This window comes from Oreochromis aureus, linkage group 23, assembly GCF_013358895.1.
Source record: "Oreochromis aureus strain Israel breed Guangdong linkage group 23, ZZ_aureus, whole genome shotgun sequence".
NCBI classification, from domain to species: Eukaryota; Metazoa; Chordata; class Actinopteri; order Cichliformes; family Cichlidae; genus Oreochromis; species Oreochromis aureus.
In genome coordinates, this window is record NC_052963.1 from 42,691,123 (window position 1) to 42,710,638 (window position 19,516).

At 41.1% G+C, this 19,516-nt stretch overlaps 1 protein-coding gene across 2 annotated transcripts in view; it reads left to right on the forward strand.

The window, feature by feature from the left end:
- Positions 1 to 19,516, forward strand: part of tle5 (TLE family member 5, transcriptional modulator) — a 55,175-nt gene that overhangs the window by 15,317 nt on the left and 20,342 nt on the right. For both annotated transcript variants that reach the window (XM_031736036.2, XM_031736035.2), the window contains exons 2-3: positions 8,954 to 9,042; positions 15,727 to 15,790. In XM_031736036.2, the coding sequence (XP_031591896.1) occupies positions 8,954 to 9,042; positions 15,727 to 15,790 (153 nt within the window). The remainder of the gene's footprint in view (positions 1 to 8,953; positions 9,043 to 15,726; positions 15,791 to 19,516) is intronic.

Below are 19,516 nucleotides of genomic sequence, written 5' to 3' on the forward strand. Positions count from 1 at the left end.
AATTGAGTTAAATTTCAGTGAATACTAGTGCATAAAAACTGCTTGTATAAAATCATCAAATTTAATAAAAGGTGCCAGAAAGTTTACAGACTTTGACTCCACACACTCTTCCAGCTGGAAGTTATACTTATGTCACCGTCTTTGCTCTTGAGGAAATCTCCCATTGATTTTAAATCATGACAGCGCACAGAATGGATGCGCCAACACCGCATTTCTACTGCAGTCAGTGAACGTGGCTATAGCAGGTGTGAGAGTAGTACACAAGTGGCGCATATCAGTTTTATAGTCATGAAGTGTTTGTATTTAAAAAAACAAACAAACTGCCAGTGTATTGCTGTAGCGCTGGGTTTTATTTTTATATTTCCTGTAGAGCTGGGCAATAAAACGATAACGATATGTATTGCGAAATAACTTTTTCTCCATAGAAAAATTAAACTATTGCGATAGGCCTCATCTCTCTTGTCCTCTTAAAAAAAAAAAAAAGAACAGCCAATCCAAATTAAGTAGCACAGAGCCGAACCAATCACAGGCGCAGCATCACGTCACGTGACTTGTTACGTACAGCACAAGCGCCAAGGCGCACATGTGTATTTGTTTTTGCAGCCGTGGAGCCCGAGTAATGAAGGAAAGGAGTTTGCCGACTAGAGAAAAATCAACCGAGAGCGTGAGCGAAGGTTACCGAAGAAAAAAACAGATGATGGTTCCAATGCCGGAGAGCTTGTCGAACAGAAGGGCCACAGAAGTTCCGTAGTGTGAAGGTATTTCGGCTATTTCAAGTCTGACAAAAAACAGAGTAGCGCGCACTGTAAATTGTGCCGAAAGCAAGTCTGGAAATACAATAAAGCGGTGCATGCTCAATCTCTGACTGAAAGCGCTGATTCGTCATTCGGCTTTTGTCAGACTAAAGTCACTGTTAAAACTGTTTGAAAAGCTAAGCTATACAACAAGGAGAGATTGAGAATTTCCTTTTAGTTCTCAGTTTATTTGATATTGACAAAAGTTAGTCAATTTTGTCTGTTCTTCTGTAAAACGACCTAAGATTTATTTTTATAATTAATATTTTGTTTCTAAGTGGAATTGACAATTTAGTCTGTTTTGTTTGTTCTATTTTGAAACTTAAACACTTTAGCGGCTGCCTTTTGTGTAGTTTGCAATATTTGCCTTTATTTATCTGAAACTGAAGTCTCATGTTCCTTACGTACATCTACCCTGTTGAACTTATTATGGGAAATAAATATTTTAATTAAAACAAGCTGCTAATTATTTCACATTTTACTTGTGAGCAACGGCACATTTAAATCTTACAAATATAGTTATTTGGCTTATATCGTGATATATATCGTTATTGCCTGAAATGAAAAAAAACATATCGTGATATGAAAAAATCTTATATCGCCCAGCTCTAATTTCCTGTGTATAATCTATATGTCTTTACTTATTCCTGTTGCATAAAGTCAGTGAAATACATGGCAGGGTATACGTGCTGGTTTCAGAATCAGAATCATACAGAGCCTACAGATTCAGATTCATGACGAGTATTTGGTGTACATTATCACTGGATTTTTAGGGTGCTTCTCACTTTTATGGTTGAAAATCTGCATTATTATTGAGTCCTTGGTATTAGAATATGTCTAAATGTAAGCACTTGTACTTGGTGTGAAAGTAAGTTGAACTGGGGCATCGCCCACATGCATACTGCCAGCAGTAAATTACCCATAAAATGTATAATCTCACCATCAGACTCAACTAAAAAAAGAATACTCTTTGTTTTTGCTTTCAGCAGAAAAAGAAATCAGATGGAAACACTTGTTCTTTTCAGCCACGTAGAAAAAAACGTCATGCCTGAAGAATAATAATATGCCTATACTCCACACTCAGATGGGCAGTGGGAATCTGTGATGGACAGAAAAGCCGGACGGCTCAAATGGCATCCTTGAGACTGTTGCTATGGAGCAAACACAACCTGGCATTGAAAAATAGGCCAACTGTTCGTCAGTGTGGATCTTCTGCATTCATTTAAAAGTGGGAGTGAGATAACATCCAGTCATTAGTGAGTGATTACAATGCCAAGGTTTCATCCCTGCCCCCAGCACACACATACATGCACGCACACACACACACACACACACACACACACACACACTCCGGCTGAGATGTAAACAGTTAGGCAGTGCTCCAGGAAATACAATCCCCACACTGCTGCTACCCTCAGGCAGGATTTATACTGAGGAGGATGTTTTCCAATGTATCCTGCTGTTATTGTGTGTGTGTGTGTGTGTGTGTGTGTGTGCGTGTGTGTGTGTGTGCGTGTGTGTCCGTGCGTGCATGCGTCACTGTGTGTGTGTAGATACATGCTGTTGTCTCCGCTCTGTTTGTGTGTCTAAATGCTCCACTGTATTCATGTATTGTTGGTGTGTCTAATCACTGTAGTGTGATCTATGTGTGTGTGCGTAAAGCTGAGTGCCCTCTGTAATCTCCATCCTTTGCCATCGCTTTTGTCGACTGATCCGTGGAGCAGAAACGGCCTTAGCCTGATTCTTATTTAAAATAGACATTATGGTTCACAGTAGACTTCACATGGATTGGACCAGATGATGAGGCCAGGAAGGGTGGGTGCTTGGGGAGGGGCGGGGGTGGGCGATGAGTGTGCTTAGGGTTGGTGGGTGGGGGATGGAGGTGGGGCAGCAATTTCCTGAAACGATGAATCCCATTTATTCGCTGAAGACTGTCTCAATTGCCTCACCAGCGCACAAAGCTTTTTAATGCTTTAATTACGTCTCAAAGGAGCAGGGCAGAATCAAATTAGAGATTGTCCTACATTTAGGTGCTATGCGCACACGTGTGTGTGTGTGTGTGTGTGTGTGTGTGTGTGTGTGTGTGTGTGTGTGTGTGTGTGTATATATTATGCAAATTTGTGAGGGTGTGTGTGTGTGTGTGTGTGGGCTGTTGTATCCTTGTGTATGATTCATGGCAGTGAACATTTGTTCCTCTGGCAGCCGAGCACCATATATAGAGGCTTATCACACCCCACACACAGATGTGCACACACACTTACACACACACATCCTCTCAACCGTTTACACTGTCTAGGCTATTCCTCTGCAACACAAACAAAATGCAACACACACACACACACACACATACATTAGCCCAGCTCTCTCTTGGACAAACACATCCACTCACGCAGCATGCAAGCACCTTTTTTTTTGTCACCGCAGATGGCATGTGTCACAATATTACGGCAGTATTTCATTAACATTATGGGCATCCATCTGTTGTGTGCTCTCAGGTCCCCATAGAGCACCTTGTTTTGGTCACTGACAGAGAAAGAGATAATAAACATTGTTAACAGTGTATGTTTCATGGCGCTCGGATAGCCTTACATACTCTGGTTGTAGAGTGGTAAAAATCTCTCACTAGCACTGTGAGAATTGTGCTCATAGCTCTTGTACTTTGCTGGATGTCTTATCAGAAAAAGGGTTTGATTTTGCTGTAGAGTTTTAAAATATACTTAAAACTGTGAAGCATTTTTCTAAAGCTATATTGACTTATGCAGCCACTTGTTGACAGCTGCCAACCACTCAGTCTATCTACCTTCCTACATACGACACAGTTTGCCTTTCACCATCACGCTCTTGTCCTTTTGTGCAATACAAATAAAAGTAAAGTCTATATCTCCACGCCTGAAAGGCTTTAGATCACGCCACCTTTTTCCTCCTCCAGGCACATGAACTGAAATAAGCTGATTGAGTTTTTTTTACATTTCTGCAGAAACTGAAGAGACTTTGCCATGCATTTAACTAATTAGTAACTAAATTTACTAATAATTGTAACTGAAAATTAATTACTGAATTTATTACAGTAATGCATTACTGAAAAATGTAATGTGATTACAGTAATTACACCCAGCAAGTAATAGTCAAATCCCAATCTCTTTCCCTTAGGGCCGTATGATGCACTGGGGTAAGTAACAGTGTTGCCATTGCTGCAAAAATAAATGAAATAAAATGAAAAATATCAAGCTGAAAGTAGAGAGTGTAGAGTAATTACTCAAGAAGCAGAATTATCAATCAGATGTGAAAATGTCATCAGCGATTTGGAGTCAAAGTTGGGCTAATAAGCATCAGGTTCCTGTAGGCTGCAGATGTTGTAATTCATTCTGTGGCTGTTGTAAATGTGGAGGAGCAATATTTGTCAGACACTGTTTGTCATTTTTGGTGAAACTGAGCCACTTGTCCTCAGTGACTTCAGTGTGCTGTGTGTGATGTACTAAACTAAAAATGACTTTTTTAATGTGACATTTTCATTATCTTGCCTGATAAGTCACACAAATCTATCATCGCTGTTTCTTTATCCAGTTTAGTTTATTAATTGACATGTTATAACTATGGCAGCCAAAAGCTGATTTCTTATTTCAGGCTGTTATATAATGTGAATCTTTTGCTGTTGCATCCAACATTTCTCACCTGTTTCACAAGATAGTGATGGAAAGGTGAGACAGAAAAGGTGTCATTGCCATAAAAGCCCTAATCTGGCCCTTGTGAGTCTTGGTGTTTGGTTTTATGGTGTGTTTTTTAGAAAGTTCTTGCTCCTTTTCTTGCTTTCTTCTGTTTCTTATTTTTCTTCCTTCTGCCTCCACTTCTTTTCTCTTCTTCAGCTACCTGGGGCAGCTGACTCTTTGGCATGTTAAACGCTTGCATATTACAGTTCACATAGAGGAAATCGGATCTTGAGCAACAGCTCTGCCCTCTGGCACAGGGGGCAGCCTGTACATAGACACACAAACATGGACACACAGTGCAGTGTGAGCTCCACGGCTGCCTCTAGCCAAGTGCCTTGTGTTGACACAGGCTCTGTGTGGCACAGGCCCATATAGCTGAGCTGTTGTTTGCTGAGCTTGGTCCATGCCGTACTGGCTAGAGAGATAATGGAAAAGGTTATTCTTCTTTACAGTCGAAGCCTCTGTCTCTAAGCAGCAGACTGGTTTGTTTGGGATTGGGGTTTTTGTGTCTGTAGGCAGAATTATAATGTCAGGGCTTCTCGTACCATTTGGAAGTGTAATGGCCGAGGTCACTGTCAGAGTTTTACGGGACTGCACGTTTTATGTTTTTCTAAATAAAAGTCTTAAGTTCCTGTGCCTCTTCCGATCTTAGCGCTTCTGAATTTCCCAAATGTTTTGCGGCCATAGTACGAAACGCATTTCATACATGTACATGATACCAAATGTTTTTACCCTGAAAGAATGCCTTCCCTACTTAAAACCATGGTGGAGTACTCGCTACTGAGCCATTAACAAAAAAGCGAAAAAAAAAACAACTTTATCCTGTGAATCAAATAGATCTGCTCTTACAACCTGAAGCTATCTTGTTGCTTCGCATAGTCTCAGTCTATTGTTCTGTGAATGCAGAGGAGGCTATTTGCAGTTAAAAATGATACTGAGCGGCATGTCGTGGGGAGCGGGGTACAAAGCGACAGGTCATTCCTAACAATGTCGGGCTAGCTTCCTGTAAGTGCTGCAATCAGAATTCTGATGGTTTTTTGTACCTGCTCGATCGTAGTGTGGAAAATGTCTTTCTTTTTTTTTCTTTTTTTTCTCCCCCCCCACATGACGCATTATGCAGCCTGCTGAGAAATAATGAGATTTTGTCCCTATTTGGGTTTGATGCTCTCTGTGCTCCGTGGATCCACTGCTGCCCGGGGAATGTAGTGTGGAGAGAATTACAATAAGGGCTAATGGCAACATCCAGGCTAGGCAAAAGATGTTGTTTGCTAAAAAGCCCAATGTCTCTTTGACATGACATGGGTGTCATTTGAATCACAGTATATCTAAAGTGCTCTGTGGTTGTTTTTTTTTCTTTTTTCAGTGTGGCAGGTTAATTTTGAATGCACAGGCCACTCTGGGCATTAACACATGGCTTTGAGTTAAACCAGTTTAAAGTAACACAAACTTTTAAATAGGTAGCCTTACCTATTTTAGCCTTGTCTTTTACCAGTGAAACAGATAATCAACCCATGTAACCTTTGCCTCCCAACAAATGAACTTTTAAGATTCTTTTTAAAGGCATCAGTGGGCGCCACAATATCTCAGAGATGAGCTGGCACTGCATATGCTGAAGGCTGCTGCAGGAGCTTGGGTTTGAATCTGCCTCAGACCATTTCCTGTGTGTCATCCCCCCTCCCTGCTTTCCTGTCTGCTTTCTATGCTTTCCTATCAATAAAGGCAGAATGCCAGAAATGAATCTTTTAAAATCACCATAACCAAATCTGTTATTTTTTTGTATTAATGTGGTGTAAAACCAACCTTGTCAGGTGATTCTCCAAATTAGCTCCAAATAGACAGTGTCATTGTGTTATTTTATGTATGCTAATTTAACAGATCGGCCACAACATAAAAAAACAGTGACTGAAGCAAATTCAAATGCAGTCATCTAAAGGGAAACCCTGGGTAGTGGAATTTAATGTGATTTTTACCTTGAAATATACCACCCACCTTAAACTTTTTGGAAACCAAGGAAGCACCCAAAAGACAGCGCTTCCAGCCAGAATCCTCAGGAATGACTTGAGGAGAGTTAAAGGCACAGATCCCAACATCACTGAGCATCCAAAGTACACGTCAGAGCAAGCCTGACCCATGGAAACCCTGCCCACAGCACTCAAAGTATCCGCTTCCAATATCCTCTTTCCAAGATAGCACAGGGGAAATTCTCAGAAATTCTGTGTCTGTGCCCTACTATGTCATACCTGTTTTGCTGGCATATGGGTAACTTACAACACAGTCTCTGTAGTTATTCATAACAGCACTGCTGTCTTGGCTGAAACACCTTTTAGTGAAGGTTACGAATGATCTTCTTACGGCCTCTGACAGCGGACTCGTCTATGTGCTTGTCCTGCTAGATCTCAGTGCAGCGTTCAGTGCTGATCATAACATTTTATTACAGTGATTAGAGCATGCTGTAGTTATTAAAAGTACTGTGCTGCAGTGGTTTGTATCATGTCTGTCTAACAGACTCCAATTTGTTCATGTAAATGGAGAGTCCTCTTCACACACTAAGGTTAATTATGGAGTTCCACAGGGTTCCGTGTTAGGACAAATTCTGTTTACATTATACATGCTTCCCTTAGGCAGCATCATCAGAAGGCATAGCATACATTCTCACTGCTATGCAAATGACACCCAACTTTATCCATGAAGCCAGATAACACACCAATTAGTTAAACTGCAAGAATGTCTTAAAGACACAAAGACCTGGATGACCTCAAATTTTCTGATTCTAACTTCAGATAAAACTGAGGTTATTGTACAGAGCCTTCACCTTTCAGGCCCCTCTTCTGTGGAACCAGCTTTTGGTTGGATTCAGGAGACAGGCACCCACTCGACTTTTAAGATAAGGAACCAGCAGCAATAGATCTAGGGTCCTGGGGGATTCCAATGATGCACGGAGTGTTTCTTCTTTCACCTTTTTCACTCACAGTGTGTTTATACACCGCTCTGCATTTAATTATTATTTGCTATTATTATCTCTGGCACTCTTCCATAGCATGTTTTTGTCCTGTCTTCATCCACTCACCCCCAACCGGGGCGATCGTGGCTCAAGAGTTGGGAGTTCGCCTTGTAATTGGAAGGTTGCCGGTTCGAGCCCCGGCTTGGACAGTCTCGGTCGTTGTGTCCTTGGGCAAGACACTTCACCCGTTACCTACTGGTGGCGCCAGTGTCCGGCAGCCTCGCCTCTGTCAGTGCGCCCCAGGGTGGCTGTGGCTACAATGTAGCTTGCCATCACCAGTGTGTGAATGTGTGTGTGACTGGTTGTGTAAAGCGCTTTGGGGTCCTTAGGGAGCGCTATACAAATACAGGCCATTTACCAACCAGTCGTGGAAGATGGCCGCCACTCCTTTAGCCTGGTTGTGCTGGAGGTTTCTTCCTGTTAAAAGGGAGTTTTTCCTTTCCCATCTCGCAAAACTGTTTGCTCATAGGGGTTCATATGATTTCTGGAGTTTTTTCTTTTGTCTTATTGTAGGGTCTTTACCTTACAATATAAAGTGCATTCAGGCAGCTGTTGTGATTTGGGGCTATATAAATAAAATTGAGTTGAATTAAATTGGCCATCTATTCCTACTCAACTCATGCTTTACAAACACTGCCAGAACTGTTACAGTGTGGCAAAGAGACACATAATGTCAGCACTGGAATTTAAATTCCCCATATTGATACTTTTATAAAGATACACATAAAGATACTTTTATAAAGTATCTTTATGTGTATCTTTATAAAAGTATCATTAGTTATACAAGAAGCAGGCCTAAATGTTTACTCACTGTCACTCAAAGTGAATGCTGGAATAACAAAAAGGAATGTTAAGATAATCATTACCCACTTTGTATTACCATTTTGCCTCATGCATCATCAATCAATAGGATGTTATGGCTCACAGCATGTGCTGTTTTTCATCACGGCCCTGGCTAATAACTCATAAGGTTGCTTCAGCACTGTAAAGAAGCAGTGTGTGCCAAACCAAGGACAGACTGAGTCTGGGTTATGTCTATTGAAGGTTAAGTAGGGGTGTGTTTTAATCTATTTATGGCTAATTATATCTCTGTGTGGGTCAGGTTTGTGTGTAAGAGAACAGTTCGTTTGCAGGGGTTTAAAAAGCTGGCAGGAACATTAGGTTTAGATGTTTCTGTTTTTGAGCATGCACACAGTTTCAGGGTTTTTCATTTGGCCCATCACACTTGGAAACATGCTTGGCAACCAATTTCTTCGTAATGCTTTGCTCGTTGGACTGTGGCAAATTGAAAACTGTTTGATTTCATGTTCGTGTTTTTAATTATTTCTCCCACAGTGGTCTCTTGCTTCTCTTGCCTTCACTCCTCACCTATCCTGCTTTTTTTTCCTTTCCTCTTTCAACATGGTTCTCAGTGGCTCTTCTCTGATGTTTTTCTCTCTATGTTTTTGCAGGCCTCATCGCAGCAGCTGAAATTCACGACCTCTGATTCCTGTGACAGGATCAAGGATGAGTTCCAGTTTCTTCAAGCACAATACCACAGGTGAAAACACTGCTGCACGCAAACAAACATGAAAAGCTGTACATACGACAGCCTATTAAGTGCAGCTCTTTTTAATAAGGAATATATCCCCAGGCTGAACATGTGTTTTTTCAGGATTTCTGTTTATTGAACATACTGTGTTTGTGTACCAGTATCCGGTATGTTAAACATAAACTGAGCTGAGTTATGGCAACAAAAACCTGTCATTTCTTGGTCAGGAATGGCTTTTAATGCGGATGTATGTCCTTTTTTCTTTTTTTTTAAACACTTTGTTTTACATCATGTAATCACTAACAGTTACACTTGGAAACTGCCTGACTCTACAGCTAGCTAAAACTCAGGAACAGTGAAGTAGTTTATATTTGTGAGCATATTCAGAGAACATTTACTGTCTTAATATTAAATAAATTCATATAATAATAGTGATAATTAATTTTATAGGAATTGTACAAACAGAGGGTTTGCTGATGGTACACGTCCTCTTAATTAAATTTAATCGAATACAAAGAACTAACAAAATATGATAACAGTGCCAGAGTTAAGTCTGAATTTTCACTTTAAAAAACAACAAATGGTATCATTGTTCGCAGGAAACCTTCAAGAATTTAAATAAAAATCGTTAGACTTTTAAGATGAATGTTTGCAGCCAAGCACAGTGTGAACTCGAAGAGAACCTTTCTGTGGTAAGAAAAAAATGGAGATGTGTGCCTTTGTTTCAGTAGTATCTCAGCTCTACTGCCATACTGCACACTAAGGAAGCCTTTATTGACTCATACCTAAATCAATCTCGTTTACCCTCGGCTATTGATCTTGCTTTACTGCTTAAATACCGCTACAGCTCCAGAAGTCTGAGGTGCTTCCAAATTCCGACCTTCACTGATCTGTTTGATAGCTGTTGTAAAGAGGAGGGATGCCACGGGGTCTGCATCAAGAAATCCACTCTTTGTGCGAGTGGAGTCTTTGAAGCCTGTCTTCCTTCCTGAGGAGGTTGGTTTGTTCCTCTGTACCTGTACTCCCAGAACCTTCCAGAGGCTTGCCTCAGCCGGTTACAGACACAGGCAAAGGCAGATGAAAGAGTAACACATTGTGTGTAAAATCCTTGCTCTGGTCTGATCGCTTTTGTTTGTAGGGGATTCTAAAGCTGCAGTAATGCCCTGTGCGTCTTTTTCCTCGACTTTGGTTTTTGTAATTCCCACAACAGTGAGCAGCACCATTTAACCCCCTTCAGAGAGTCACGGCGCAGTTGAAAGAATGCCTTTTTTGTCTGAGCATACAGAACATGCATACAGTTCCTATTGACTCAGGAGGGGAGCTGGGATTGGGTGGGGGGCTTGGGAGCCATAGACGAGGCTTTGTAGTATTCTGCTGAGCTGCGTGTGTCTGTTGCTGAAGACTTTAAAAGGCAAATGTACCGCAGGCGTTCCCCCGGGTATAGTACCGAGCATTGTAGCTGTCGCTGTCTTCTTCTTCCCACCCGACAGCCCACCCTCCTTCCCCCGTCTCTTCTCCCCTCCCCTCGTTCACATGCATAAATAGATCAGGGAATACATAAATCAAAATAAAGATGACAGCAGGAGCGATTTAGAGGCGGAAGAATCGGCAATAAAACTCCATCAAAGTGTCGTTTGAGAACAGTGGCGCAGGCCCGGGGGCTGCTGAGCACCAATCAGAGGAGGCGCGGAGCCAATCCCAGGTAGGCTGGCAGCGGGGACGCCTGTTGTCATGACAACCCACCATACAGCCTACGCATGTACACAGGGATGGCGCTAAGGGTTTTATGTAAGTGGGAAGGGGACCATTTTGGGTGAGTGGAGGCTGCTCGTACGAACACAGGATTAAGGATTAAAATCACCAGCCCAAAGAAAAAAAAAAAAAAACCTTCACACATGTCAGTGTTATCAGGTTGGACATCTGTTGCTTACCAAGGTGTGAGCAGTCATAACCAGATATCCTTAACTTGGACCAGCCAACAAGTGCACATCTTTACTTTGCTTGGTTGCATTTTGGCTGCAACTGTTCTCAATTTCTTCGTATTGATAAAAAGAGTTAGATGGTTGATACGATAAATGTTGAGTGTTATTGCTCCAGAGTGGATTTTTTTTTAAAGCGGGTCGCTGTTTACTTGTTTTATACACGTGTGGATTCTTGAGAAACATTGTCATGCACGAAGATGACATTCTTGTTTTCAGCAGCAAGAACCAATCATTATGAGTTTAAATATTATGGCAAATAAATAATAAAAATAAAGGGCATTAAAAATGTTACTGATATGAAGACCTCAAAGCTGATAGTGGGAGGCTGGTTGGATTTAAAAAAAGAAACCTCAGGCATGACAAATGTCAAACTAAAGGTAATAAATGGAAGAACGAAGAAGTAGCCAAAAGGAGAAGCTAAAACTTCAGAACAACACAGAGACGTGGAGAAAGACAGAGGCAGTAACCCAGACAGGAAAACAGCCAAGCAACTCAGATGAACTGACAAGTAAAGGAAGAAGAGACTATCTATAAATACACGGAGAAGACTAATTGGGAAAGAAGACTCAGGTGAATCTAATGAGGGCAGAGCAGACAAGGGGAAAATGCTAACACAGTAAGCAAACCAGCACACAAGACACACAAGGTGACTTATTAACAAAAAAACAGGAAGTAACAAGGTTACAGAGTTGTTAACAGAGTTCAGAGTGACAGAAAATACACATATAAAACGAAGGGAGACAGAAAAGGAAACACAGGAGACAGAGCGGGGGAAAAAAGGTAAACTGTTTGGCTGTTAGCGTTTACATTAGAAAGAGCTGCTGTGAGAGCACCATGAGAGCTGAGATAAGACAGAAGAGGATGTTTCTCTCTACTTACAAACACAGATATCCCATCATCAATTACAATAGTGGGAAAACATTTTTTTTCATTCCAGAAGGTAAACTTTAACATGTTCTTTTTTAACTTTTTAGTTTTGATTTTGATGATTATGTTCTTATAGCTCATGAAAATGAGAAATCCCGTAACATAAATTATGTTAATTAAATAATGTTCAATTTCCTTAAAGTAATTTCACTTATACACTCAGCACTTGGGGGTCCTTTACTGCAAATTATTGCATCACTGCAGCTTGGCATGGAAGTGGTCATCTTGTGGCACTGCCAATGTTTTATAGAAGCTTTGATAGTAGCCTTCAGCTCATCTGTATTCTTGGTTTTCCTCTTGACAATGGATTTTCAATGTGCTTCAGGTCAGTGGACATGGCTAGCCAATCACAAACGTCTGCAAAATAATGTTTGCTGACCATTAATAATATGGTCAGCAAATGTTTTGGCATGGATGGCAGTTGCTAAGGTCTGCTGAAAAAGAAAAGCAGCATCTTCATAACGTTTGCCAACATATGGAAGGATAAAGTGCGTTGAAATCTCCTGGTAGATGGCTATATTGATTTTGGACTTGATAAAAACATAGTGAGCCAATCACCAGCAGATGACATGGCATCTTAAATTATCACAGACTGTGGAAACATCACCCTGGACATCAAAAACCAACCTTACTTTCTGTGCCTCTGCACTCTTTTTCTATACTTTAGGACCTTGGTTTCCAATGAAATGATACATTTACTTTGAAACACTGTGTATCTGTCCAGTTCCTTTTCTCCTTAGCCCAGATAAGAAGTTGCGACATTGCATCTGGTTCAGGAGTGGCTTGATATTAGAAATGTGCTGGTTGTAGTTCTTTTCCTGAACATTTCTGTGCTCATGATGCAATGACACCAGCCTCAGGTACTCCTTGTGAAAATCTCACAAGTTCTTGAATCAACTTCTCTTGACACTCCACTCAAGACTGCAGCCATCCTTGTTTCTTGTGCATCTTTTTCTCCTAAGCTTTTCCTTTCTAGTCAGCTTTCCATTAACATGCTTAAATCCACTTTTCAGTAATGACCTTCTGTGGCTGTGGTATTCACGATTGTCATCTGGATAATAGTCAAGTCAGCTGTTTTTCCCGCAATTGTGGTTTTGTTAACTTTGGACTGTTTTTGTTTTATACCTTGTGAAGCACTTTGTGATCTTTTATCTAGAAATGTGCTATATAAATAAAATTTTACTTACGTACTTACTTACTTACTTACTTACTTGTGTTTAATGAACTAGACTGACTAGACTAGACTCTTCCAGTGCTGCTTTTATCTGAATAATGTGTGTTTTTCTTCATCCTGGCCTTTTGTAAATTGTACCTATTGGTAGGATATTTTTTTTTTTTGGTGCACGTTTTTTCTTCTGTCTGCCAATGGTACCTTGGATGGATCAGCATTGGTCTTCTTCGCCTTTCCTTAACACCTCTGTCTTCTGCTGCCTGAGGCACTCTCACTGCTTAGCAGCAATCCTTGCCGTTCACTCTTGGAGGACATCTTACTATTCATGACTGCTCCACACGTCCTGGATAGTGGTATAGACATGAATCTTTGTTCCCTGTTCTGTTGTTTTTTCTGGAAGATCCTTGGAGTACTGGACTTTGGGTGGATTCCTAAGAATTTACTTTTTTTCCAGCTATAAACAACTTACAAACTATTCCAACCATTGAGAAAGCTTCTCAGCACCTGTTTTATCCACTGAGTGTGTGGCTTTCCTTGCCTTGTCATCAAGCCTTATTTGTTTAGTCTTTTTACAATTGTACGGTCATGAAATTCAATCTGAGGCCTCTGGAGACTGAGATGTAGCTCTTGCATGATGAGTTAATGAATTTCTTTTGATTAGCAGCACCTGGCTGCTACTTAACCTCCTATTTCCTATAGAACCAGTAAGGAGTTCACAGGCCTGCATAGTACTGTGAAAACTTGCTTTTTCACATGACTACATTGAATAAAACACATACTCTATATTGCCAAAAGTATTCACTTGTCTGCTTTTGCCCATATGAACTTCCGTGACACCCCGTTTTTAATCCATAGGATTTAATATGATGTCGGCCCACCCTTTGGAACAGCTTCAGCTCTTATGGGAAGGTTTTCCAGAAGGTTTAGAATTGCGTTTATAGGAATTTTTTTTTTTAACCATTCTTCCAGTAACGTATTTGTGAGGTCACACACTGATGTTGGGCGAGAAGGCCTGCTCTAATTCATCCAAATCAGGTTTCGGTCAGTACTCTGTGAAGATCAGTCAAGTTCTTCCAAGCCAAACTCGCTCAACCATGTCTTTATGGATCTTGCTTTGGACACTGGTGTGCAGCCATGTTGGAACAATAAAGGGGCATCCCCAAACTGTTCCCACAAAGTTGGAAGCATGAAATTGTCCAAAATGTCTTGGTATGCTGAAGCATTAGGAGTTCCTTTTACTAATTAAGGGGTTGAGCCCACCTCCTGAAATACAACCCCTTCCATAATTCCCCCAGCTGCTGTGGAAATCCGTTCCATGAAGCTCTGCACACTGTTCTTGAGCCAATCTGAAGGCCGCGTAAAGTTTAGAGGTCTGTAGCGATGACTCTCCAGAAAGCTGGTGATCCCTGTGCACTGTGCTGTAACTTTACATGGCCTTCCACTTCATGTTTGAGTTGCTGTCATTCCCAGTCACATTCACTTTGTTATAATACCACTAACGGCTAACTGTAGAATATTTAGTACCATGGAAATTTCTTGACTGGATTTGTTATACAGGTGGCATCCTATCACAATACCAGGCTGGAATACTATATTATATTGTGGTTTTTGTACTTTTTTTGTATTTAAAGTCAGGGCAAGGATGGAGACTCTAGCTCCAGTCTACACTGCAGTAGCTACAGTAAGTATAGAACAAGCAGCACAATTCTGTGTGTATGAGTAAGCTTACATTATTGCCTGTGTGTAACACGGTGTTCAGTCTGCCAGTTAAGACTAACAGCGGCAAAGACTGAGCCATCGCTCGCTATAATCGAGCTGTCATTCCCGCAGACAGCTGAGAAGAACATCCCTGCATAAATATACACACACCATCAAACAGGTTACAGACTTATCCTAAATCTGAACCTATCTAGCATGTGTGTCTGCATATTTTGATGAGTCTTACCCACACTTCACATCGGATGATTCCGCCTGTGACTGACACGCTATAAAAGGCTGCTTCAATCAAAATCACAGAGGGGCTCTTTTTTTTCCACCTCTGTCGTTTTTATTTGACAATCAGGCTGACTTGTTGATGCATCCTCCTTTGTCCTGTCGCCTCGCGTGACATCAACGCTGACATGATTACAGCTAATGGCTGTCGCAGGGAAAGGGTCGCAGAGAACGCGTCAACACTATATTTAGACTTTTTGCTTCGCTGCCTCTTCTTTGATTTAGTGAGCAGACATTTTGGCTCGGCTCGTCTCTGGAGTTCAGAGCGAGTTTGACCTCCTCCTGTCAATCGACACATGTCAAGTGCGGCGAACACGCTGCCACTGACTAATAAAGGCGAGGATGATGATGATGGTGCTAATGATGATGATGCAGTTGGCAGCGATGATATAGATGAAAATGGTGGCGGGGGATGATGAGAACGGAGGTGGTGCTGCTGCTGCTGATGATGGTGGCGGTTGAAGCAATGATGAAAGTGATGACAGTGCCGCCGGTGAAAGTGGAGGTAATGATGATGAAGGGGGGTAGAAGTCACCTGGTGTCAGCACTTTTAGAAGGAAGACTGTCGAGCTGAATAACAAGGTCTGACTCTGTCCTCCTCTCCCCTCCCTCTCTCTCCAGTTTGAAGCTCGAGTGTGACAAGTTGGCCAGTGAGAAGTCAGAGATGCAGCGCCATTATATCATGGTGAGTTAAGCTGTGTGTGCTGCGCATCAGAGATGATGGAAATCTCATCTTTTCACTGTTTTTAACCAATGCAGATTTTAGTTGTGCAACTTCTTTGTGTTATATTCATATATATTTTCACTCTACCTCCTCCATACCCTTCACCACCTTCCCTTTTGCACAGCAAGCCATTTTTATAGGTTTTCTTAAAATTGCTTGCAAATGATTTCAGTTTAAGCAAAGAAGTGACGTCGTCGTTGTGCTTCTCTTGAAAAATGTTTCCTTTGTTTGGGAATCTGACAGTTACATTATTAATTTCCAAAACTCATCTAAACAGTCTTATAACTCGGATGATGTGCGAGGAGCTCTTAATTAGATTCTTCTTCGAAGAAAATGGACGGCATCAGTTGTTTCAGCAAATGCCCTGAAAAAGCATGCCTTAATAATGATCAAGCGACATATCCCTTTAGTGTTTGCTGGAACAAAGGCTGTTGTCTGTCAGCGAACAAAGAAGGAAGTTGGGTGATGTTATTACAGAGCCATGAAGCCTGCAGCAGGAGGAGATTGGACTAAGTGAGCAAACAAAACTTTTGCCGTGCTAATGGATCGTAAAATGTAATTTTTTCCAGCCGTGATTTGCACAATTTTGGCACAGACAAATAATGCCGTCCTTCAAATTGGGATGTCATATCTGGAAAAAACATTTTTTTAGTTCAGTTTGAAGGACATGTTGGTGAAACCCTAAAGTATGCAGTACAATCAAATCCAGTTGTTGACTGGTGTTGATTGTAGCCCTGTTTGACTTGAAATCTCAACACTTAACATGATTGAAATGATGGTATCATGTTCCCTAAAAACAAAACCTGAACTGAAATAAACCAGAATTTTTCATGCTTTGTTCCTTTTTGCTTCTGTAGTTAATGTATGTGTTACTCGTCTCTCCCCAACCCCTTTCATTTCCTCTTTTCCCCCCATCTCTCTGTCTCTGTCCACACATTCACATCCACACACAAACATGCACACGCAGATGTGCTTGCCTGCTCTCTGCTCCACCTCGGGGCTAATCTCATTGTTGCTGGCCGTAGCTGTGTAGCCGTCTGATGTTTTGCCTCTAATTGATCCTCTGACTGGCTTTAATCTCATCTCATCTGCGCTGCCGCACTGCTCTCTCCACCATCAGCAGGGCAGCAGACACATACAAACACACAATTCCTCTGTGTATCTTTCAGGCAGACATGTGTACACACAGTTTCACACACACACACTCAGGCATTGTCGTCCTTGTGCACATAAGCACACACCCACTGAAACAAGAGCACAGTCGTGTAAAACAGATTTAATGAAAAACCGATGCCACGAATTTCAGAAAAAAATGGAAACTCTTACTAAAGTGTGTTGCAGAGCCCAGCATATTCTGATTTGTGTTTTTTTTTTTCTTCGTGTAATTGCAGCGATTTATCCCGATTATAGGTAATAGTTGATTTAAGCATTTAAATGGTTTGAAGAAATGCAGCTGCACAAATTAATAAGGGACATGATGACTTTTATAGACAGAAAAATGTTCTGCAGACTGTTTAGTAGCCTGCAGGCTGATATTATCAGCACAAAGTTTTCATTAGGGTTTGGTATTTTTCTGATCAGCTTGTGAGGCACTACAAAGTGATATACAACTTTCAGCTGCTCTGTTTTTTGGCAACATTAACCAAAGCATCTCTTTTTTCTTTTTAAGAGTGCTCCTTTGCCTCCAGTTTGTGATGCATGTGCTAAATCAATTTAAAGGACACTTTGAAAGACAGAAACCAGACAAGGCTGCATACATGCAATGGATAATTCAAAGGCTGCTGGAAGCAAAGCTCAGTTTGAGTGTTCTGTGTAGTTTTTATCCCCTTAAAATTTGTGGTCCTGCTTTTAAATGACTAAGGGACAGATTATTATCTCTTAGGACCACTTTAAAATCCACTATTGTACCAACTTTTAACAAGATAATGTAAGTCTTTATTGTCCCAGCATTGTGTCTATTTCTAAACAGATGGGAGAAGGGAGTTCCTGCTTTTACTGAAGTTGCTGAACCTTTCTTGCTTAACAAGAGTCAGTTTTGGTACAAGTTAGCAGCTTGGTGCTACATTACATTACACAGCCAGGCTTGAAAACCCCTAAAACTCTAGTTTAAGATAATGGGTATCACAGCAGTGGTTATCAGCTTCCATTGTTAAGCTAGACTTTCTTTATCAGATTTTGTCTGCAAGCCCATAAAAGGCGCATAAAATGCATATAATAATAAAGTGTATATTTTGACTCTTCTGCACAAAACTGATTAACTGAGTGCTTCTTACATTTGTTAAGAAGACCAGATCATATGTTGCTTATATGTTGAATATAAGCACAAGGGAACACTGGTGCTACAAGAAAGGAAAGCTAGCAGCAAGTTTAGCTTTCTGTCTTTCATTATTTCTAATGTGATAGCTGCACTTTGGACATCTTAAATCTTAAAACAGAAACATTGAATCAGGATACTCGAGTGGGTTGGTCTTTACTGCACCTTCAATGATATATCAGTGCAGGAGCTCAGAGACTCCCAGATTACACATCAAGAGATGTCAGACGTTCTGAAGCAAACTTTGACAAAACTTTCCTTCCCATTTCAACATCTTCTGCTTCTTCTGACTGGATGCACCTATCGTTCAGAACAATACTGCAGCCAGGAGGAAAAACTGGGCTGGAGCCAGTCCCAGCAGACACTGGTCTAAGGCAAGGTTCACCCTGGATGGTTTGCCAATTCATCACAGGGCTAACACAGAGAGACAGGCAACCACATGAACTCCCAATCTTACATGTGGCCAATCAAGAATCAACAGGAAACTTGACATTCCTGCCTTTGGATTGTGTGAAGACGCCAACAAGTTACTCAGGCGAAGCTGCTAAAATTGGCCAAAACAAAACTGGTAAATTGGTTTGGTTAGATTTGGTTATAGGTGGGGCTTTTCCCCATTTTTATGTTGCAAGAGGGGAATGATCTTTTCTCTATTTGGTAGGTGTAATTATTTTGCAAAATAGGCCCCATTTAAAACTTTCCAGTGATGTGATGTGATACTATTTAAAAACTGGGATAAGACTTAGTCTTTCCAGGGAAACATTGGAAAAATAGAACAAATAGTTGAGTAAGATCCCTGGCTTCTCTCTCTCACCTCCGCAAAGCATGAAGCGGGTGTGAATGTCGGATTTAGAACATTACAGATCGAGTGTGTGTGTGTGTGTGTCACCCACTATCAAATGTCAGAAAGGATGCGGGTGAAAGGCATTTCTAACGCTATCTGACCATCAGACATGCAATTCAGACAGAGCGTAAATCCTGCTTAACTGCACATGTCCAACTTTAGTGAGGAGGAGAATATGAGGCAGCTTTTTCTTCAGCCTGCATCTTATAGCTATCGTGCTGGAACACAGTGATTCAGGAAATGCACAGCTGAATGAAACATGGACACTTTTAGGAGAAAATGCCAGACAAGTAGCACTTTGCAGTGTTTCCAGAGTCTGCTGAGGAGTTCTGATTCTTTGGATAAATGCAAATCAAGCACACCTTTTGTTAAAGGTTGGAAGGTCTTTCATTTTTTATTTGAAATTCAAGCTTCATATATAAAATGTGAGGGGCATAAAAGTGCAATCTGCTTGAATCTGAACAGTTTCAAGCAGATTGCACAGTGAACACACCAGTTGTTTTCTAAATATGTAATTGGAAGTTACACGAAG